A 24024-nucleotide genomic window follows, 5' to 3' on the forward strand; every position below is an offset into this window, starting at 1 on the left:
GGTGTGTGCTGGCTGCATCCCAGATCAGCATCCCTCTTTTGTTCCCGCGCATTACAAGCGGCAGCATTAAATCAAGCCACTTTCTTATAACATCTTGTGTGGCCCAGGCTTTTTCAGTTTCCAGCACATAAATGCCAGAAACCCTCTCAATCTTCTCCTTCTTTCCTTTTGCAATGAGTAGCGGTGTTGCTTTAGTGCCATCCAGACGAATCGTCAAAATGCAGGTGACACGTGCACTTTCATAAGCGGTGGAGGGAACGTACACTGAGGAGGCACCTCGTTGATCAATGGTGGTTTGAGCTGCTTGGCCCATGAACACGGCAGTTTCATCCATGGCGATCATGTTGCAAAGACTGTACTTAGAGAAGTCAATATCATCCACAAACTTCTTGTAGGCTAAAATCAAAATCAAATCAATTTTTATTTGTATAGCACATTTCAGCATCAAGGCATTTCAAAGGGCTTTACATAGTTAAAATAAAAACAGCATGTGACGCAAACAGTGAGAAAGAGAAATAAAAAGAAAGTAATAAAAAGATAAAAAGAAAAGATAAAAACATAAAAAAAACAAATACATTGAAGACATCAAAACCCCACACTCTAATCCTAATTTAACCATAAGCTAAACTCTTAAGCTAATGTACGTTTAACAATCTCAGCATCTTCCAACCTAAAGAGGGTTGTGGATCTTCTCAAAGACAGGTCATTGCGTTCAAGAAAGTTATCCACCCAGTGCTGTGATGCCTTGAATTGTTCAGGGGAAATGTCAAACTGTGGCAACACTGCAAGGGCATATTCCTGAATCTCAGCCCTGGTCACCACCAATGTCTTTGCTCTCCTGTCTGCAACCCACTCAGAGACCAGGCTTTCCAGCTCTGTATACATTGGTTGCCGACCACATCCAATCTTGCGCTTTTTAGCCATTCCGCTCTCCACTTTTTCACTCAGGTTAGTGTATTCTGCACGCCATTTTTGGACCAGTCGGTGATCCAACATTTTCTCCTTGCAGAACTGCACTACATTTTTGCCCCAAGATTCTTCGACAATCGCTTTTTTATACTCCACGGTGTAACTCTTCCTTTTACCACTGGAACCGGAAGCGCTGATGTCTAGGGGCAAAAATATAGCATACGGTATAAGCACTGCTTGTGGTTCCGTATCACAGTCTCCCATGGGGTTACAGCCCCATACAGTATCCCACACAGCGTGTTTTTGTATGTATCTAACCCAGTGTGATACAGTACCACCTGCTGTATTTAATCCAGTGTGACACCTGCTGATACCCACTGGGTTACATACAGCAGATGATACCCCAGTATGCCAGTGTGTATGTTTTACTGATGTATGATTAATACTGTGTGCATTACCGTATTTTAAGCAGGAGGCGGCAGTGACAAGTGCAGGGGACGGCGCGGTGACGTATGGAGGGGGGGACGGCGCGGTGACGTATGGAGAGGGGGGCGGCGCGGACGTGGGCAGGAGGCGGCGCTCATTAAGATCAGAGGGAGGTGGCAGACGCGGCAACGTATGGAGAGGGTACGGCGCGGTGACGTATGGAGAGGGGGGGACGGCGCGGCAACGTATGGAGAGGGGGACGGTGCGGACGTGGGCAGGAGGCGGCGCGCAGCTAGATGAGAGGTGTTTCCACGAAAAGTAAGACATATGTCTTACTTTCGGGGTACGGCTTATATTAGCCGACCCCCCTGAAACCCCCGATACGTCTTACTATCGGGGAAACACGGTATTATACTTCATACGGGAATATGTGGAACTCGAGCGTTACTATCAGTTCTGTGTAAACAGCATATTTAAACATATTGAAACAGTTTTTTATTACTACTTTTTATTTTTATTCATGAAGGATGGGCATCCTGCATGTTTTAGTTCTCTCACCGGTGGAAGTTACAAACTTTTCACCATGTCAATCTATTCATAGGCCTAGCATTAAACCAGGAACAGAACTAAGAAATGCAAGGTGCTGGCCATTGAGGAACAATTTTGGGCACCCCTCCTTTAAGCTATTGGTTAGTGTGATTTGCATGTAATTATTTCTGCAATTACGTCCTTTTTTATGTTGAAAACAAATAATTGCCTGCTCATTCATTAGTTCCTTAATTAGAGATGTCTTCTACTTCCTTAAAGTTAAACAAGTGATGCAAGATAAGCATCTATGCTTTAGTTCTGTACTATTGTGTTTTGTGGTACATCTAATTTAATAATTTCTTTAATGTTTGCTGGAAATGTGGTTGATGTACATAGGGAGTGAGAGTTTTCTGTGTTTAGTTGTGTGACTGATGGTCTCCACCTCACGTGGTTTGAATAAGCAATAAAACATAACCAAACATAGTGCTGCAAAGTATTCGGAAATATGTCAGCTGTGACACCGGCTGCAACTATTACTTTAACAGTTCACAATAAAATATTTGTGTATTCCGCATTTGTGAAAGTGACATCAGCTGTTGTGAGACTTGCCAACTTGCTAATTGTCACAACTATATTTCTTCAACAGTCTTAGCATGACAAACTCATCACACGCAATATATTACACATTAATTTTTGTACAACCACAATATCAATGGCGATATGAATCTTGCAGACATTGACATGACAGTACAGCTATAATCCGACTGTACATGATAGCCATATAGAACATTTTGAAAGGTGTTAAATCCTCACTAATGAGATCACCCAATACCCGGACCCCAAAGCGTATGTGATTTATCCAAGTATGGAATATTTATAATTTCTTAAACATATCTGGTTGTACGTCGGAGTGACCTAAAGACAAAGCTGGACTCCCCAGACTTTCTGTATCTGAAAACCTATAAATCATCCAGAATACATGTTTTCCTAAGGAAGACCAGACATATTGTGTTACCGAGGGTGTAGTGCGCTTTGTAATATACCCACCTAACATACATAATAACACTGTAATGGAGGACATTCAGGATAGACTTGCATACATTCATGCAACGAACTTACCATTTCCACACATTACATTGAAAATGTCTTCCACAGTTGGTCTAATTTTCCTCCCGGAGTCTGATACAAAGAATAAAATATAATTATTGAAATTGTTTATCCAACATATCTTCAATATGAGTACAATACAATGCAATATCAAAACTTGAAGTACAAGTATCCAGGACATGGCTTAAACTGTCTTTCTCAAGTACACATTGTGAAGTGTGAACGATGAAAGGTTTTCTTAAGGCTAATATTAATCTACACAACATTGTACTTTATTAATTTTAATGAACGACAGGACAATTTCCCATCCTCCAGGGTATATTTGTTTCATTTCTCTTTGTAAGTTGGCAGCTTCTTCTGCAGAGTTTTTAGAGTAACTATTCCATCACAGACCATAATTACAATCAACTAAGCAGGTATCTGTTGGATACACTGAACTGAATTGTCACAGGGAAAGAGAAATATTTCCATTACAAATCTGATATAAAAACCATACATACAATTTCAAAAGGAATTGTATGATTAAAACAAAAGAAACCCCCAATTACATGGAAAGGGATACTGAATGACGTGCTTACAATAAGAGTATGTGAAAGTCATAGGTCTAATCTTCTACTTAACACCACTAGAATGTATTAAGAAATACAAACTACCTTTACTATGAGAAAAAAAAACACTGTGTGTATAAAGTTCAATCTGAACACACATCATCTGCAGTTATCACCTCTTCAGTGCCAGATGTCACAACTGATTCTTTTTATCTGAAGAGAAAATTGAAATTAGTAGTGTGAATGCTGCAGGCATTTTGTTTGGTTAAAAATAATTATAGCACTGTCGATAAATCAATTATAACACATGTTCTTAGTTGTCAGAGGAACACAGTAACTCCTTCGTCAGCTCAGAGGTTCGAAAGGGAAAATAAAAAACGAGGATGGATGATCTCTGCTAAAGTTTTACTTCTTTTACTTTTTTTGTCCTTTTATTTCTAAAAGGACAAAATGTGTGTCTGTAATAAGATATTACAGACACACCATTATAGTAGTATGGAAGTATAGTTATTTAGAGTATGACAAAATGTTAGGGTGATTATGACAGTAGTGCTAAACAATAAACATAACTGAATAGCACAATTCATGGGGCGCAGCAGTTTGAGCGAGCGGATAAAGACAGACACATTCGGCCTTCCAGACTTTGACTCTGATCCCTGGATCCTTTTCCCAAAATATATGCTACTTTTGGATTCTGCTCTTTAAATACTTCAAATTGAAGGCTAGCAGTGCCAAAGGAATGATTAAATACAAGAACATTAAATCATGAAAATGATCTCTCAACAACAGTCCACCCCATTGCATGATTACAAAGTCCGTTTTTACCGGATGACTTCCATTTAAATATAATCTATTTAAACACTTACTAATTTGAAAGGAAATTTGCTCCGCATTCTTTAAAATGACTTCCAATTGTTTCCGTCCGTAGTGGCATGGTTTTTTCAGTGTGATGCCATCGGGTAGTCCAGAAGCGTTGATAATTATGCTTTCATTTTGAATAGAAATGTACGGGAGCTTTCCTCTGCCTCCCGCTTCATCTAAAAAGATAAGTAAAAAATTTTAAAAGTTGTACACATTTGCAGTCAAGCTGAAGATTAAAAAGTGGATTAGTAATACAGAGCTCCAAACTGACTATGACTCAGGGTCTTGTGTATAAAACATTGTGCATTTTTCAGGATAAAACTTGGTGTACAAACAAATTTAGAAAAGTGCAACGCACCAAAAAATTCTAATTTATACAGCCTGTGCACCTTGCCTTTATAAATCCCAATTACTGGGAAACATAATGCAGCTGCTGATCCGTTCTGTCGCCGAGTGTGAAGCTTACAAAAACTGTCACACACAGCTCATTTTTATACTTGTGCATAAAATATGGCATATAACTTCTTGGTGCGTACGCACAATCATCCATGTGGCCCGTGGTTAAATGACAAGGTGATACAGACCATTATGTCGAAATATACGCAGACACCAACTTTATTACTGCAATGAAGTTAAATTAGGAATACATTACACTGACCATGACTAGTAAATTACTAGAGTATAATAATGTATTCTTACTGTATTTTCTGTTGAATAACTCCTGCACTTTCTTCACCATGGTATCTACAGGTTGTTTTACAGCAGAAGTAGATGATGAGTTTCCTTAGAAGAGAGAAAAGATCATGTAAATATTAAGTCCACTGTGCTGTTATTGAAGTTTGAGGTATCGCTGTCAGTTTGTGAAAACCTTTAAAATGCAGAGCAAAGTTGTTCAGTACGTCGGTACGGTCGAAGAACGAAGAGGCACCTTTGCTGCTCACTTCAAGGACATCTAAGAAAGGCTTTTGATGGTCAAACATCATCACACCAGTCTCCACACCAAGCTTCTCAAGACTGGCAACCTTCAACAAAGTTTCAAAGAAGAGTCATTCAAAACTGCACAAATACAAAACATTACAAGAGACAGGAATAAAGTTATTGAGCTAGAAAAGTTTCATTATTTTAAGTCAGTAAGAAATAAAACATAGAAATATGGAATGTAATAGAAACATTCCATATTTCTATTACACACGATAACAAAAGGTAGATGACATTAATACATTCAAGGTAGTCTTTGAATTTTTATTTTCAATTAGAACACTATGCTTTGCCTAAAAATATGTGACCCTTACAAATTTATTCTATGACTTTTTCTCCCAATTAAATGTTTCATATCAAAAAGAAAAAATAATTAAAGTAAGTAAACCCAGAAAGAATTACCAAAATTAAAATGTTATTAATTCAGGGAAAGTAGCTATCCAAAAGAAACAGGATCTTATGAAAATGGTCATTTCACCCTTGGTGTAATGACTTCAGTTGTTTCACCTTTAGCAGCAACAACACTGAGAGCTTCTGATGAATGAATATCTGACATCACCGCTGTGGAACATCTGCTCACTCTGACCCACAATGAAGAACATTTATGATGTTTAAAGCAATACTATAAAACATGGACACAATTGTTGAAACTTTGAGTAAGACAATCATTTTTTTTTATATCTGCATATGGCCTTGGTGCTGTGCAGTGGATCATTGTTCCACAGCATATTTATACTGTGACGGGGCTTAACATTAGGAAAACAGATAAAAAAGGTCCTGAGACGGCAAAATAATACCAGATCTTAGCAATACTGTCTCCATTTTTAACAGTGAAAATTATTGTGTCACCAGATTTTTTTTTGTTATCAAATTAAATCTTTATATGAAAATGTATTTTCTTTTTATTACCATTACCTTTATATGATTAAACACTTTTTATGATGTGAAAGAGTTAAGTGGGGTAAAACTGCAAGCACAGACTAAATATGTCAAGCATCTCATCACAGATAAATAATAAATGCATGTGGAGCAGTGTATAGTGCTTCACTCAGTCTAGAGGACCTGAAAGGACTTTACACTACATTAAGTCATTTACACACTGATGGTGGTGGGCAGTAGCTCACCACCCAACAGAGTTATAGCCACAGCTGGTTTCAGGCAGTCTGACAGAAGTGAGGCTGTCATGCACTGGCACCACTAGCAGCCAAAGCATGTCGACTAAGACAGACGTAGTAGGCATTCAAACTGGAAACCCAATGATTACAGGGTTAACTCCTAACACTATTTCCAATATACAGTTAAATGGCTTGGAAACATTCTAAAGGTCTTAGCATATGTGGAAAACCTCTGTTTTGATCTGCTTGAGGTGCTTTTTCACTTTCAGGCTTCGCGTCTCTGGGCTCATGTCGTCTGAAGTGCGATGAACTTTCAGAGCTGCTGCCTCCTCCGCATATTTTCTCTTCTCCACTTCCCCTAGAGTGGACCATTTCTGTGTAATATCTTTCAGGCTTCCTAGCAGGAAAAACAAAACAAAGAAAAACAGCAAGCGATCCATTAAGATTGTACAGATCTCTGATGGCTCACCCCGACTCAATGGGTGTAGATTTTGATAAAGTTAAGGAAACTCTCTAACATTACATGGCAAATAGGAAAAGTTTCATCAAGTACTCAAGATCTCACAAATGTTATTTGACAACATAAACTAGCCAATACAAGTCAGATTTGTTTTGTAAGGATGGCTTATAAAAATAACAGTCAAAGGCTCCTGTGAGCAGAGCAGAGCCAATTACAGGGGTGCCCAAAGTGGGTCCTTGAGGACCACTTGTTTTACTTCTCTGCCTGGTGGTTGTAACAACCTCCTCAACATGTCGATTTTCTTCTTTGGCCTTCTAATGAGCCATGATTGAATCCAGGTGTGTTAACCCAAAGAGAGAATTACAACATGAAGGTTCCAGCCCTTGAGAATCAACTTTGGAAACCACTGTTCTAGAAAGTAAATCGAACAGAACAATGCAAGTATTACACAACAACAAAATAACTAAGGCAAGATTCTTTTTCCAAAAATTAAGTTTATGAATAGCCTGGTAAAAAAATGACCCATTGTACTACACATTGAAGCATCCAGAGGGTCTGGGCTATGGCTATTGAGACACTATTGCTCACTGGAAACATGGAGTCTGTAGAGGTGTTAAATTTTACCCAATCGCTAATCTTTGTCTGTGACGTATGTCGTGTCCCAGTTCAATGCCGAAAATTCTACTTGAAATTGCATTCGCTGCAAAAAAAAAAAATAAATAAATAAATTCTGTCACTGCAAAGACAGAAGACCTGAGCTCATCGAGGCAGCTGTCCATGTTAACTCCATATCTGGAAGGCCAACAAAGACTGAATGGCTTCCTTTACTCACTTTGCTGCCACTGCTACAACTACAGGCGGAATGCAATTCTAAAACAGCACAGAAAATTGTCAGTCTTAACAACTTCTCCTTCTGTTTACTGATTGGCACAATAAAAAGTCTGGGGGAGATAATCCAAGTCAAGGGGAGAAAGCAAAGGCTGTGCTGTAAGTGAGAATTGCAACGATCAGGCTAGCTATACACACAACAATGCTTGTCAACATAACAGCTACAGTAAATCCTCTCTCACCCTTGTTCTTTAACAGATCCCTGCAGAACAGGTTGTAACCAGACAGGTCCTTGGTGTATAACTTCTTGTTTTTAGGTTGAGAAGAAGATGTTTTTTTTCTTCTATAGTTTCCAATCCAGTTCTAAAAGACATAAAAGTCTTGTTACAAAACAGGAAGATTGATTTGATTTTTATATAAAATTGCATCTTGCCATCTGAGTTCTGAAATGGAACTGCTAGAAATAACATTGATAAACATACATCAATGACAAACGGTGGCAAGCCAGTGGCCTGGGATGCCGCTCCAACCAGTGGAGATCCCACCCTCGTCATCCCTTCTTCATAGGCTTTCTGGAGGAAGACCTTCGCTTCCTCCGAGATGTGTGTTCTCTCTTATCATGAAACGATAAAAAGCAGAGCATATGCAAAAATAATATTCAGGACAAACGCATATTTTCTTGCTGTATAGCTCGTTGTTTAAGAGATGCTACACATACCTCTTCTTGACGTTGAACCTAAAACAAAGACAGAAAATACAACCATGACTATGAATAAACAGAAGGTAACTGTTTTTTCTGGTATGTGATAAATAAATATTAGCATGCATTGTGCTTGCAGGGTATCCCCCAGAAAACATGGTAAGCCCGGTGGTTGAGTTTTACGACAGTCAGTCATCCTGTAGCCGGTCATGTTTTTGAGATAAAAAATGTTAAAAGTTGACGGGAAATTTGAAATTACATTTTGATAATTATGTGTTATTGAAGGATTGGAAGATTGATACTTGAACAATAACTATAAAGTCATAAAAAATGCAAACGTTTTCCAAAGACTTAAATAAATAAACAATGCTTAGCCTGGTGGGGCAACAAATAAAGAATGATGGCCTCAGGGCTTATAATACACTGTGGGAAACCCTGAAATGTAATGAACTGTATGATAGAATCCTAACATTAAATCAATATACTGATATAAACTAGTATACTGAAAAGTATACGGTTTTTTTAAGATATATGAAACACAATTTTAGCACATTGTTATTAAAGGTATGAAGGACAGCTACATTTGAACTTGACTGGCTTTTAAGAGGCTACTTTAACGAGCTTCCCGCGTATTTTTTTCTACCAAATAGGGTTAAAAACGTGTCTAAATCTGTACAAACACATGCTGTGGCACAGACTCGCTAACATTAACTCATACAACTACCATCAGCAGATTTATAAACGTAGACTTTCGGTCTTTTGGGGTTTTTACTCCATTTTTATTTGACAGATTCAGGGGCTACTCACCAGCTCCAACTGTGAAAAGTGTCGCATCCGATGACGTAAGCTTCTTCTTCTTCTCTAATGTTTTGTCGGGTGCAATCCGTAATTTATTATTATTACTACCAATACAAATATTAAACATTTTCAAATGGTACAAACACATATTTTCATATAATCATGAGCAAATCCGTCCGTATTTTTATTTTTACATTTTTTATTAAACATAGGATTAGGGCCAACCCTAACTTCTTCTTATCTTTATTAATGGATTGCAAGCAACTTCGGATGTACATACAGCCACCTAGTGGAGGCCATGAGGTTGGACAACTCATAACACTACATAACTCTACAATATACCTTTTAATTTTATTGTATATTTTCTATATTTATATATATATATACACACACACATTTGCAATCATTATGTAATGATGGTATCAGTTAGGCTGATTTTATCCTACCATGTTAAATATCCATGTGCCTGTTTTTAATAAAAACATGGCATGTATTGAGAGATCAGGTCTTGTAAAGATTAACCAAGAAAAATTAACCAAGTCTTATCGCTGTTACATTTTGGCATTTATTTTGAGTGAATTATTGGAAAAAATCCAAAGAAATAGAAGGCAGATTGGAAATATAGGTTTTAAAAAAAGGTAACAAAAAAAAAAAAAAAAAAAAAAAAAAAAACTCCGGTTTTAGATTTTAGTGAGTTGTTTTTAAATACCAAATTAAAATCTTATGACGGATACATTTGCTTTTGTATTTTTAGTAAATTCTTGTCATGTTCAAATTAGTAGATAAATTGTAAATAAAGGTTTTTAAAAAAAGGTAAAAAAAAAAAAAGAAAAAAAAAGGTTCTATTGGCGACAAGCTGCTGTGATCACCGATACAAATGGTTGATAACAACCTACTGAGCCTGATATCTGGCAGAGCAGGGACTAACTGAGGCCATTCAATGGGGCTGATAACCACTGATAATCGCCATTCTATGGAATGATAACATTGAAGCGGGTGGTCTCACCAGAAAATAATCCAAAAATCGCCTTCTTCTATGCAGATACAGAATATACATCACATAAAATAGCAATGTGCTTTATTTAGTTTTTATTTCAGTATTTGAAATTTACACATAACTTTATATTTCTGCTTCTTGGATTACATCATATTTAAATATTAATGTTACACTAGCCCTTATTATTTCCAGGTATGTTATCGGTTATTATCGGCATTTGGAGTAACTATCAGTTATCAGTATCTGATAAAAAGTCATTGTTCATCCCAAATAATAACCATTGTTAATTGTTTAATTTTAGTTATTTATTTAAAATATATTTTAACTAAGCAGAACAAACATGTTTTTGGGGATTGTTTATAATATCTCAGATTTGACTTGTCCAGATTTGAAGAGTTTAGTTTTTGTACTTTTTAAACTATAGCAGATTAAACACATCTATGTATTAAATTTGACAGATTTATTCACAATTTATTTAGGTCTCTAACTGTGGTTTCCACCATTTGCTTTGGATCATTTGGGAAAAATTTTACTTTTTGTATTTCTACAAAAAGTCAAACTTTCAAAAGTCTGACTCAAAGACTACAAGTAGTGTCTTAAGAATTTGAACAAGTGTGTAACTGTTTTGTTTTTTTGGGTAACTGAAAGAAAATCTACAATTACTAAACTCATAAAGGATCTGTCTTTTCTCAGAGGGCACAAAAACCTTTTCACCAAATAGACCTCCATATTTGACTCCCATGCAGGAGATTTTATTCATTCTGGACGTTCACACATCAGCAACTTGGTGTTGGAAGCTGTTTATTTCTCTCTAGTTCATGGAGGCTCCATCCTTTTTGGAGCATTCCCAGTTAGATGTAAATCAACGGCCCACTCATCCCCCACCTGGTTCATTTGGGTCTATTGTTTGGAGAAGTGATGGGAATGCTCATGTAATTGCTTTTGAATGAGGTTCTGAAACTGTAAGCTTCCCCTCAGATCGGAGGGTTTTGTTTTTTTGTTGTTTTTTTCCTTTTTTGGCAAAGATGGAGCTTTTCAATCTTCTTTCAAATGATTCATTCTCTCTGTCCAGAGCTTGGAAATCATTGTTGTCATTGTCTCCGGCATTAATTTTGAGTCTATAGTTTTTAAACTACATATCTATGGTTAACATTGAATAAGTTTTAACATACTCAACATTAATGTGTCAGTCAATACTTAAAGTTGTTCTGTATTTATAAAAAATTAAAAAGAGCAGGTCTTTTATTTTTGCCTTTTGTCTAGCTTGTCTCTGGTTATTTGTAACCGGTTTCTAACTCCAATCATTAAAACATGAAGGTGTTTTGTACCTTTTCCATCCGAGACGATCCGGGGTGACCGCCTGAAATCCATCAGTCCGCGCTGATCGTCCGTCTCTTCCTCGGACTTAACGTTGATTTCTGTCTCATCGTCCGTCTCTTCCTCGGACTTAACGTTGATTTCTGTCTCATCGTCCATCTCTTCCTCGGACTTAACGTTGATTTCTGTCTCATCGTCCGTCTCTTCCTCGATCTTAAAGTTGATTTCTGTCTCATCCTCCATCTCTTCCTCGGACTTAACGTGGATTTCTTTAAACTCTGTGAATGTTTCTTCAGCAGGAGTTTCCTGCTCGTTGATAAACTCTATCTGAAGCTGAACTGAAGACATGTTTACTGATAACACTCAAATATTTAGCTGAACCTCAAACCCTCCTCAGACAACCGTCTAACAAAACAGTGAAGGATAGCCCAGGTGCTCTGTTTTCATCTTCCCCGTGTTTCACTGTGGCTGTACTGAAGAAACTGTGAACGATTTATAAGTTCCGCTTTGAGTCACCTCTTTTAATATACAGTTACATTCAGTAAATTTCAATATTGTTAAAATATATTAATTTTAGTTACTTAATTCACCCGACACAGTACATATAATAACTCAGACTGATTATTTAAAACCTTTTATTTCTCTTAATTATAATGAATTTTTCGCACACTACAACCAACATCTACTGTCTGACTTCATTCAGTCATTGAAACATTTGATCCTGTTTAATAATCTGAACAAAACATTTTCTAACTAAACATCATGAACTTAAATCACAGAGATGGAAAGGGAAACAAAAACCTCCAGACTGTTTATTTCCGCTGAGCTGCAGGAACATGTTTCTATGATTAAATCTATGATTTGATTTAATTATGTTTTTGCCATGATGACGATTAGTAAACGTGACCTGGAGAGATGGATGAGTACAGTAGAACTGATTTTATTCTTTAACTTTAAACAAAGCCTCTTTGATCAATTTTGAAGGGTTAGGGAAGAAACAATTGAAAAAACACTGATTTAAAACACCAGAACAATAAAAGCATTCTGGTTATCATCATACTTATATGCAATATCTCTATATAAAAAGAGACCAAAAATATATACATTTAAAATCTGGTAAATTTAAATGATGTGCTTAAAACTCATTTTCACCCCCTGAACTGACTGAGCCACTGAAATAAACTTAATATTCCATGTTATTGGATGTGACTGTTTTAACACACTCCAGCACATGAATGTTTGAAATCCACTGGAATGAATTCAGCACAGATTGTAGAAAAATAGCTGAGTCACTGATTTCTACAACAGCTGAAACAATGTAGGTGTAGTAGCAGGATCTTGTCAGTAGGTGGCAACACGAAGGTGCTTCCGTATCAGGTCACATTTCTGATAAAATGTTTTTTTTTATTAAACATTAAAAGTTTATATAAACATTTTATTAAGACCTTTAGTAAATAAAGATTTTATGAAAACATTTAATAAAAAGCATTAAACTTCATAATTAATTGAAAAAACTTGAAAACATTAGTGTTAGTTTGCGATCAAAAACCAGACTGGAACCAGCAGTTTTAGAGCTCTCAATATTTTTTCTTTTATCTTCAGCTCCACACACTTCAGTTCAGTTTAGTTTACTAGTGATGGGCTATCTGAAGCCAGGTTTCGAGGCTTGTGAGTAAAAAGGGGGCGTGTCCGATGAAGCCCTGCTTCGAGGCTTGTGTTGAAAACCACGTGACTGGCAACAAACGAGGCCTCGCATTGCATGGTAGTGATGGGCAAATGAAGCCTCATGAAGCAATGAACCTTTCCAGCCCTTTGCTTTGCAAAAAGGTTCGTTCCTCGATGCTTCACTCATTGCTCTATAGTGACATCTGCTGGTGAAACTGTAACAGTCTTGTCACTCAGTTGGATCATACTTCCAAAAATTACTAAATGCAATATTGTCACAAAGTTTTCATCAAACTCATGTTTAGTAACAGGATAATCAATGAAACCATATTTAATTGTCATATGTTTAAATTATTACAATTATTTGTAAGTAATCTAATCCTGGTTTATGTTGACCGTTAGTGGTTGTGTTGGGTTTTATTTTATGTCATAGATGGATTTGACAATAAAGACAATTGATGTTTTAATGTCTTGAGAGTGCAGTGTCTGTTGGGGCGTTCACTTTTTCCTGGATTTCTAATTGGCTCTGATCCCTTATATTTGGCTACATGTTGAATTTTAGTTCTGCAACAGCATAACATCTGTTTCTGCTGTGATATATCTTTGCTAATCAGACTACAAATAATAGTGGAACTTTGCAGAAGGTGAGAAATAAGGAGGTGGAGGAGTTAATTATTGTTATCTAAGAATAATTTTATTGTAAGGATAATCTCAAAGTATTCTCAGATGTCAGATTTTCCTCTTGCTGGCTCCATTTCAGACAATCAAGTTTATTTGTGTAGCACGTTTCAGCAACAGTACAGTTCAGAGAGATTTACATCATAAAATCACAAAAATATAGTTATTAAAAAAACAACATAATCTACAATTGAGAAAAGCAGTAACAAACATTAAATTTTGATGAGTGCCATCATCAATACACATCGAATATGTTGGTCAATGTTCATTTTATTTGGCCACTGAAGACAAATATCATCCTCTGATGCGTGACCAAATGGACAACAACCCATAAAGCAGCATGGCTCATCGCGCTTTTATTTTGAAAACCGACACGCAAAATGAAGCAGTCACGTGACCCATGCAATGTGAGGCCTCGTGTGTTGCCAGTCACGTGGTTTTCAGCAAGACAACACAAGCCTCCAAGCGGGGCTTCATCGGCCACGCCCCCTTTTTACTAAGTACAAGCCTCAAAGCCTGAATTCAGGTAGCCCATCACTACTGGCAGCACATGACCAGGTGACCTCAAAGAGAGGAGAAGATGATTAAAACAAGTAAATAAATCAAATTACTTCCTCAAACACAATACATTTAACCAAAAAATTAGAATATATAAATACACAAAAAACAGCGCCTGTTAAGGAGGGGGCAAATCCCTCACAATTAGTTTGTGTGTAATTATTTTATAAACTGCGTTGCACTTGGGTGAACTGAGGTAGTGACATAAATGAATAATAATGGAAAACTAAATGAATCAGAAGGAGTTTACTCTAATGAGCTATCCCTCTTAGCTACCAATGTGAAATAAGTGATTTTCATTCAAACACCACTTTATTCAATATTGCAAGAACAACAAAACAATATTATCAGAGTTTTTGATTTGTTTGTTTGTTTGTTTGTTTGTTTGTTTGTTTGTTTTGTTTTTTTTCAGACTGATCTGTTGCCAGGGTTACCAAACTCCAGTCCTCAAGGGCCGGTGTCCTGCAACTTTTAGATGAGCCTCTGCTGCACCACACCTGAATAGAATAATCAGGTCATTAAGGCTCTGGAGAACCGATCTACACAAGGAGGAGGTAATTAAACCATTTCATTCCAGCGTTTTGAACCTCTGGCACATCTAAAAACTGGAGGACAGCGGCCCTTGAGGACTGGAGTTTGACACCTGTGGTTCTCACTAAACTCTCCCTCCCTGCTTGTACTTGGTCTTGAGTTATCAAGCAGCATTATGTTTTACCACCATACAAAAAGAGTCACAACCCCAGGTTACACATATAAATTAAACTATTTTCTAAATTTCCACTAACAATAAACCCTTCAATAAAAGAGGAGACTCGCAGCAGAAAATTCAAAGCGGAACTAAAAATTATTTCCTGTTTCATCAGTACAGCCACTGAAGTGAAACACAAAAGATAAAAACAGAGCAAAATAGCTTTTCTTTTGTTAGATGGTTGTGTGAAAACGGGTTTGAAGTTTAGCTAAATATGTGAGTGTTTTTAATAAAAAATATCTTCAGTTCAGCCTCAGAGAGAGTTTATCAACGAGCAGGAAACTCCTGCTGAAGAAACATTCACAGAGTTGAAAGAAATCAACGTCAAGATCGAAGAAGAGATGGAGGAACAGCGCAGACCGCTGGATTTCACCCGGATACCGAAGATCGTCTTACACCGAATAGGTACGAAACACCTTCAGGTTTTACTGATGAGCCCATAGACATAATAAAAGAATAGACGCCTCCTGGTATGAGGTTCCATTTGTGTCAAAAATAAGTAGAAGTCATATGTGTAGATGTCTATGGTCTATGTTGTTATGTGTCAATCTATCAATCAATCAATTTTTATTTGTATAGCACATTTCAGGAGCAAGGCATTTCAAAGAGCTTTAGATCATTAAAAACAAAAACGCAGTAATAAACAATCAAATAAAAATAATAAAAAATAAATGAATAAAAATGATTAAAACCTGCACAACTTTTCTAGCCCTTTAGAACTTTAGTTGAAACGCCGTCAACCGGGACTCTAAACCTAATTTAGCTGTAAGCAACTCTGAACAGGTGGGTTTTAAGTTGAGATTTAAAGGCACCCAGTGTTTCAGCTGTTTTACAGTTTTCTGGAAGTTTGTCCCAAATTTGTGGTGCATAGAAACTGAATGCTGCTTCTCCTCCTTTAGTTCTGGTTCTGGGGATGCAGAGCAGACCAGAACCAGAAGCTCTGAGGGGTCTAGACCAGGAGTGGGCAATCCTGGTCCTCGAGGGCTGGTGTTCTTCAACTCTTAGATGTGTCCCTGGTCCAACACACTTGAATCCAATAGCTTAATCAACTCCAAAGTGCAGTCAACGTCTCCAGGGTCCTACTAACGACCTCATTTTTCACTCAGGTGTGTTGAAGTAGAGACGCATCTAAAAGTTGCAGGAGACCGGCCCTCGAGGCCTGGACTTGCCCACCCTTGGTTATACGGTTGGTACAGAAACAACAACAGATCTTTAATGTATTGTGGTGCTAACCCGTTTAGTGAATTATAAATTAACAATATTTTAAAGTCTATTCTGTGAGCTACAGGGAGCCATTGTAGGTACTTTAAAACTGGTGTTATGTGCTTCATCTTCTTGGTTTTAGTCAGAACAGCAGCATCTGGATCAGTTATAGCTGTTTGAATTTGTTAGTCAGACCTGTGAAGACGCTGCTGCAGTAATCAATGCAACTAAAGATAAATACATGAATGATTTTCTCTAGATCGCGCTGAGACATTAGTCCTCTAATCCTGGAGATGTTCTTCAGGTGATGGAAGGCCGACTTTGTGACTGTCTTTATGTGGCTCTGAAGGTTCAGGTCAGAGTCCATCACTACTTCCAGGTTTATGTTGCATATGCGTTCACTGTATATGTCGTTCATTTCGTTGGCCGTGTTGCTATTGCCTGTTCTCTTCACCATTATAAAGTCTTGAAGTAGGTCGTGTCTGATCAAAGTGAAATCAAATTTGTGAATGAAGCAAAAATACTTGGCACGCCATAAGTAAATGTTATTTAGTTTGGTTAAGAATAATTATTGCGCCAACATCAAATAACTTCCAATAGATGTTATTGGTTGCCATAGGAACACAGTAACACCTTCATGAGCTCAGAGGTTCAAACTGATGAATAAAGACGGTCGGTGCTCTCTGCTGAAATATTTCTTGCTGTCTTTCATGTTCTTTCAGCAAACAGTTGAGACAGAGTTGTTTTTAGTTTAAAGATTATTTACCTGCTGTTATACCTGCCATTCAAACTATTCTTAAAAGATTGTCTTATAAATCTTTAAGACAAAAATGTTTGTTTTAAAGATAAAAATTTTGGATTTTACAGTACATGCCAATTGTAAAATCCAAATAAGGTAAATAAAAATAGCTCTGAAAGACGAACTTTGGCAGAGATTTTATTTTTTTTATGGACATGCACATGTTCACTGAAGACTACTTTTATTTTATTTTTTATTAATGAAAGTGAAGGGTTCATTGTGAAGCTTTTGTTTTGTCTTTTTGTCCAGATCTCCCAACAAGCTGCTGGTGTAAAGAGGAAAACTCCACTTTACATCAAGACGATCTAGAACCTCTGCAGATGAAACAGGAGCAAGAGGAACCAGAACCTCTGCAGATGAAACAGGAGCAAGAGGAACCAGAACCTCTGCAGATGAAACAGGAGCAAGAGGAACCAGAACCTCTGCAGATGAAACGGGAGCAAGAGGAACCAGAACTTCTGCAGATGAAACAGGAGAAAGAGGAATCAGAACCTCTACAGATGAAATGGGAGCAAGAGGAACCAGAACCTCTGCAGATGAAATGGGAGCAAGAGGAACCAGAACCTCCACAGCTGGAACGGGAGCATGAGGAACCAAAACCTCCGCAGTTGGAACGGGAGCATGAGGAACCAAAACCTCCGCAGTTGGAACGGGAGCAAGGGGAACCAGAACGTCCGCAGCTGGAACGGGAGCAAGAGGAACCAGAACCTCCGCAGCTGGAACGGGAGCAAGGGGAACCAGAACCTCCGCAGCTGGAACAGGAGCAAGGGGAACCAGAACCTCCGCAGCTGGAACGGGAGCACGGGGAACCAGAACCTCCGCANTTCTCGTAGTGACAAAAACCACTGACTGAGGCCCCAATAACTTTTAATAAATTAAATTAAGTGACTTAACTTAAATTAGCATCACTTCACCCGCTGGGGTCTGAACGCACTTCCTCCTGGTTCCCATCTGCAGAAAAATCTGCACTAATTCAACAGTCAGTTGGATCTGTCTGATCCAAACAGATCAACTGAACTCTGTGAGTGTTTTACCCTGCGCGGTCCGGTGTGCGCTTTTACCAGGATTTATTTATTTATTTATTTATTTATTTTTGTGTGATTCCGCTTCTCCGAAAAGGACAGATGTTACGTCTGCAGCTCCTCCAGAGCGCCGCTCTCCTGGGTAGCGTGAACCAAGAAGGCTCCATTTGTTAAATCCGCTGGATGAGTTACTTCCAGCGGTTTCTCAGTCTTCACAGCAGAGGAGCCGCGTCCGCAGTGGTTGAGCAGCGGACTGCGCATGTTACAGTCTAATTAACTTTTGCATCGTCATTTATTTCCTCAAGATAAACTGCCGGCTCCTCAAATGGACTAACACAATATTGCATTCTCTTTAGTTTTCTCTGGACTGTAATGGAGACTTGAATTTAACACGCCATTTCAACCAAAGGTTTGTAATGCACTTCCCAACCATTTTTTATTTGTAAGTATCGATTTTATGTTTTAGCCATTTTGCCAAGACTCTGCTAATGACATCTTCAATACATTTTTTGATCCCAGGCTTAGTTTATGGACTGAACAGACAGAAACAGTTACCATTATACATTTTGAACTGTTGATTTTATTTTTGAACCATTTTTAATTTTGAGGTGTTGATTTTATTTTTGAACCATTTTTTAATGGTTCAAAAAGACATTTTACATTTTTAATTGTAAAGTGTTGATTTTTTAAAACTATTTTTAATTGTAAAGTGTTGATTTTTTTAAAACTATTTTTAATTTTGAAGTGTTGATTTTTTATTTTAAAGTGTTTTTTAACCATTTTTTATTTTAAAGGGTTGATTTTATTTTTGAAACCTTATTTATTGTAAAGTGTTGATTTTATTTTTGAAACCTTATTTATTGTAAAGTGTTGATTTTATTTTTGAAACCTTATTTATTGTAAAGTGTTTATTTTAGAAACCTTATTTGTTGTAAAGGGGTGATTTTGTTTTTGAAACCTTATTTATTTTGAAGTGGTGATTTCATTTTTGAACCCTTAGTTATTTTGAAGTGTTGATTGTATGAAAGACCTTGCATATGAATTGCTCCATACGGGGTTTGAACCGACGACCTCAGCGTTACCAGCACGGTGCTCTAACCTGTTGAGCTAACTCACCTACCTTACAAACAGTTGAGTTTCCATGGATTTAAGAATAACTGACATGATCTTACCACTGAAGATTTGATAAAAGTGCTTATATTCTAATGTTTTTCAAAACAACATACATATTTTCCAGAGATTTTGTATTTTGAAGTGTTGATTGTATTTTTGAACCATTTTTAATTTTCAAGTGTTGATTGTATTTCAGAGATATTTTTTTATTTTAATGTGTTAATTTTATTTTTGAACCATCTTTTATTTGTAAGTATTGATTTTATTTTATAGCCATTTAGCCAAGTCTCTGTAGAACCATTTGTCTCTGCTAATGACATGTTCAATACAATGTTTTAATCCCAGGCTTAGTTTGTGGACTGTAATGTGAAATTGGGCACAAGCATAAGTCTGACAGTTTGTTCACCTGTTCATCTGTGCTCTCTGAGAGGATCTGTGGTTTCAGTATTTGACATTGTTCCATGGGCTTTGTTATGAGTCTCTAACAAAATGTGGATCATCTACCGGGACATTGTAAACAGCATGAGTTTCTGTAGTGTAGTGGTTATCACATTTGCTTTACACGCAAAAGGTTTCTGGTTCAAAACCAGACAGAAATGTGTTTTGCATGTTCTATACATCACAGGTGTTTACTAAAGGTTAACAAGGGCTCTGTGGTGTCATGGTCTGTACTCTGAATCCAGGCATCTGAGTGCAAGACTCAGTTGACATTTTCATGTTGCATCTCACATCATCAACTTTGGAACCTCAAACTGAAACAAAGCAGAGAAGTTCAGTTCCTGTAGTGTAGTGGTTATCACATTTGCTTTACATGCAAAAGGTCTCTGGTTCAAAACCAGACAGAAGCGGTTTTTGTAGGTTATGCATCTCTTGGGGTTCAGTGAGACAATAAGAGCCTTCCTCTTTGGTGATGGTTCATTTGCCAATCGACTTCAAAGTTGGCTTTTTTGAAATCGAAGCTACTTTACTTCAATTACCAATTGGCAGTTCTATGGCGTAATGCTCAAGGTCCGCGGCCACATGAGGCCCCCCAGCATTTTATAGGCCAATGATTGGCTTAAAATAGGTTTTGAGCACGAATTGACTACAAACCACATCTCCCACAATGCATTCCGATTACGGTTTCTCGCCACTAGAGAGCAGCAGAGTTAATTTATTTTTAACATTGTATTTTTATACATTTATGCCAGGGGTGCCCAAGTCTAGTTTTCCAGAGCTACCATCTGCAGCTTTAGATGCATTCCTTCTCTAACACACCTGGACCATTGACTCATTATAAGCCTCTGCAGACCTGAATGAGGGAAGTCAACCTTTTGNCAAGGGGAACCAGAACCTCCGCATCTGGAACGGGAGCAAGGGGAACCAGAACCTCCGCATCTGGAACGGGAGCAAGGGGAACCAGAACCTCCGCAGCTGGAACGGGAGCAAGAGGAACCAGAACCTCTGCGGAAAATATGGGAGCAAAGGGAACCAGTAACTCTGCAGATAAAACTGGAACAAGAGGATCCAGAACCTCAAGAGTTCAAAGAGGAAGAGAAGCAACTCTGCATCACTCAGGATATAGTAGAGTTTGTGCAGAAACAGGAGACTGACGACATGTTGGTGAACAAACAAAAAGGCAAAACTGAGACTTCAAAACAAAAAAAGCACAAGAAAGCTCACCCAAACCAAAAACTATATTCTTGTAAAAATTTGTGATGAAACCTTTTCTCAAAATAATTCCTTGACAACACACATGATGACTCACATGGCTAAGAAACCTTTCACATGTTCAACTTGTGGAAAACATTACCCTCACAAGAGTTGTTTCATTTATCACATGAGAATTCATACAGGGGAAAAACCGTTCACATGTGCAGCTTGTGGAAAATCTTTCCATCAAATCAGCACTTTAAACATACACATGAAAACACACTCGGTTGAGAGGCCTTACACGTGCACAACCTGTGGAAAAGGTTTTGGATCTAAATGTCAGTTACTTGATCACATGACAATTCACACAGGTGAGAAGCCTTTCTCTTGTGGGACCTGTGAAAAAAGTTTCTGGAGGAAACCTGACTTGGTTTGTCACATCAGAGTTCACACAGGTGAGAAGCCTTTTTCATGTGGCACCTGTGGAAAAAGTGTCACTCAAAAATACCATTTAACTCCTCACATCAGAATTCACACATGTGAAAAGTAGTGGTGTACTGATTTATCAGCCAGCCGATTAATCTGTTTTCCTTAATTTTGGGAGATCAGCTGATACTTGTTTGTGAAGCTGGTCTGATCCCCCAATTTTATTGACCTCAGTCACTGCTCTCTTCGGCTCTCCATTGAGAGGTGTGACTATTGGAGCGCCCCAAAACAAAAACTGCAATCGGTGCTCCCTTAGTGACAAGCGAGGACAAATGTTTTGTGTAGATCCAGTTTACTTCATCACAAGAAGATTCACACGGGTTAGAAACCTTTCTGTTGCAGGTTCTGTAGAAAAGGTTTCACTCAAAAGAAATGTAACAGTTCACATGAGAACTCACAGGTTTGATGGCACAATGTGAACCTCAAGTAAGATTCTTAGTAACCTGCTGTTTGGAAGTGGAGTAATTGCAGGTTTGACTACTTTCAGATTTAGAAATGATGAGTTTGGAATCTTTATTGTGTGTTTATTCTTTGTACTTCTTTATTTTATTTCAATGATTTGGGGAAATGGATGTATTTATTTGACATGGTTATAATGGTTTTTCTGCTTAGAAAATGTAATGATGTGGATTGAATTTTAGATAAAAAATTATTTAAACTTAATATAATTTTTAGGTAATAAATTATTATACTGATGGTCTTTTTCTTTTTTTCTGTTTAGTATAAAACATTAAATCGGGAAAGCATTTATATATACTGCAGCAGAGCCCATCTCTTCCTCCTTAATTTTGAATTAATTTTAAGAGTCAATTTTCATTTTCAATAAATACTTAACAGACAGTAAAGCTCAGAGTTTCAGGGTAGACGGTGTTTTTCCATGGCAACACTTGGAAAAAGAATTAAACGACCAAAACCAGAACAATATTTCATCATTTGATATAATCAGTGAGTCAAAGAGTCACTTGTGTCTCCAGAGGTTGCAGATCCCTGGCAGATGGAACAGCAGCTAAAGGTGCAGCACTATAATTTTTAATTAAGGTAAAATTGTGAATGTTAAATAAATCTACCTCTAAATATTAACAAAAGGCAATTATTCAGTATAATTTCTTCGGTTCCCCTGGTGGCCCCCGTCTAGAACCGCCCCTGTGTTGCAGGTCTGTGCCTGGTACATTTTTGGTTGGCATGTTTTTTCTTCATTAATAAAAAGTCGGATTATCCAAACTGGTAAACCAAGTTAATAAAATAATGGTGACATCATACATTAAATGACCGCTGAACAATGTAGTCGTAAAATATTTAAACATTTCTAAATGAAACGTATAGAAAGCCCTAAGAAACCTTTTAAAGTAGGAAATATTTGTATTTACTGTTAATCTATTAGTATGATTTGTTTTTTAAATCACCATTTGTATTATTTTGGCTGATACTATTATACAATAAGCAGATAATTAAACCAGAACAGTCTACTAAAACCACAATAAGAAACTTAATCATGGCTAAATGTTCTGTACCATATCAGCCTCAGGAGATGACTGAGGGATGAAGAGACTCTGATGTCTGGTTCTTTAGGTTCTGATGGGTCAGTTCCTCTCCTGGTCCATTCTGTCTGATATAACAGCAGCACACTGATTAACACCATTTTTTAAATTGTCTGTACTCACCGTCATTGTTCAGTCTGGGATTTGCGTCTTGTCTCTCACATCTGTATATTTACGAGAGGTTTTCTACGGTGGCCGACAGGTGCAAATGCGCAGCAACAGAGAAAACATGCAAACAAAAAGAAGATGCGCACAAATGAAATGCAGCAAACATAAAAATGGACGCAAGCAAAAAGCAAATGAAATGCAGCAAACAAAAGAAAAGATGCAAACAAAAGTGCTGAAAACCGGAAGTGCTCCAGACCACTAGAGGGAGTCGAACAAAAAACAGCTGTGTCCAAATTTAGGGTGTTCATCCCTTATAACACATGTGTCAAACTCAAGGCCCGTGGGCCACATAAAATGACATGGCGGGCTAAATGTGGCCCACATTTTATAGGCCGATGATTGACTTAAAATAGGTTTTGAGCACGAATTGACTACAAACTACATCTCCCACAATGCATTCCGATTTTTACCAGCCAACATTACATCTTCCCGCCACTAGAGAGCAGCAGAGTCACCTCAAGCTGCTTGTTGATTTTCCCAGTGAATAAAACTGAGACACCGACAAGCTAATATCAAAACGTCCAAGAAAAGAAAAATCGATTTACAAGTAAGACTGTGAATGAAGATGCGTGTGAGTTGGTGTCAGGGCGGCAGGTCGCGCTAGACGTTAGCTTGACCGACAACATAAAAAAAAAAAATTAAATTAAAAAAAAAAAATCGTTCATGTACTATTTTTATCCGTGAAGTTACAATCATATTAACATCGGCTATTTAGTCGCATTTTATGCAGTTTAGTACCGTGAATCCAGATCACATCACAAATTAAACAGATAAATGTACCTTCTCGTAGTGACAAAAACCACTGACTGAGGCCCCAATAACTTTTAATAAATTAAATTAAG

General features: G+C 37.5%; 3 protein-coding genes across 4 annotated transcripts in view; 2 read left to right on the forward strand and 1 right to left on the reverse strand.

Moving 5' to 3' along the window:
• Positions 1–4: 4 nt before the first annotated feature.
• Positions 5–12045, reverse strand: LOC103130989 (uncharacterized; the record flags this gene model as incomplete). The annotated part of the gene is made up of 10 exons (XM_016666313.1): positions 11584–12045; positions 8479–8496; positions 8243–8373; positions 8003–8123; positions 6703–6869; positions 5248–5404; positions 5079–5162; positions 4385–4555; positions 2983–3042; positions 5–396 (listed from the first exon to the last, which is right to left on the reverse strand). Coding segments are annotated over exons 1-10 (1638 nt in total), but the record flags the coding sequence as incomplete, so codon positions are not given.
• Positions 12046–15352: 3307 nt separating this feature from the next.
• Positions 15353–21070, forward strand: LOC107832913 (trichohyalin-like). The gene is made up of 3 exons (XM_016666316.1): positions 15353–15626; positions 17473–18023; positions 20676–21070. The coding sequence occupies exons 1-3, from the start codon at positions 15563–15565 to the stop codon at positions 21054–21056; spliced, it is 996 nt and encodes a 331-aa protein (XP_016521802.1). The 5' UTR covers positions 15353–15562; the 3' UTR covers positions 21057–21070.
• The window catches only part of LOC107834646 (gastrula zinc finger protein XlCGF8.2DB-like), a 31497-nt gene continuing 28525 nt past the window's right edge, over positions 21053–24024 (forward strand). For both annotated transcript variants that reach the window (XM_016666317.1, XM_016666318.1), the window contains exon 1: positions 21053–21227. In XM_016666317.1, coding sequence (XP_016521803.1) covers positions 21094–21227 — 134 coding nt within the window. In that variant the 5' untranslated portion in view covers positions 21053–21093. The remainder of the gene's footprint in view (positions 21228–24024) is intronic.

Source organism: Poecilia formosa, unplaced genomic scaffold (genome assembly GCF_000485575.1).
Source record: "Poecilia formosa unplaced genomic scaffold, Poecilia_formosa-5.1.2 Scaffold705, whole genome shotgun sequence".
In the NCBI taxonomy this organism is placed as follows: domain Eukaryota; kingdom Metazoa; phylum Chordata; class Actinopteri; order Cyprinodontiformes; family Poeciliidae; genus Poecilia; species Poecilia formosa.

Bases quoted from the DNA above. Each gene is read 5' to 3' on its own strand.
- LOC107832913 (XM_016666316.1), top strand. From the start codon at position 15,563: ATGGAGGAACAGCGCAGACCGCTGGATTTCACCCGGATACCGAAGATC. The intron at 15,627-17,472 runs GTACGAAACACC...CTTTTTGTCCAG, and splicing joins GATCGTCTTACACCGAATAG to ATCTCCCAACAAGCTGCTGG.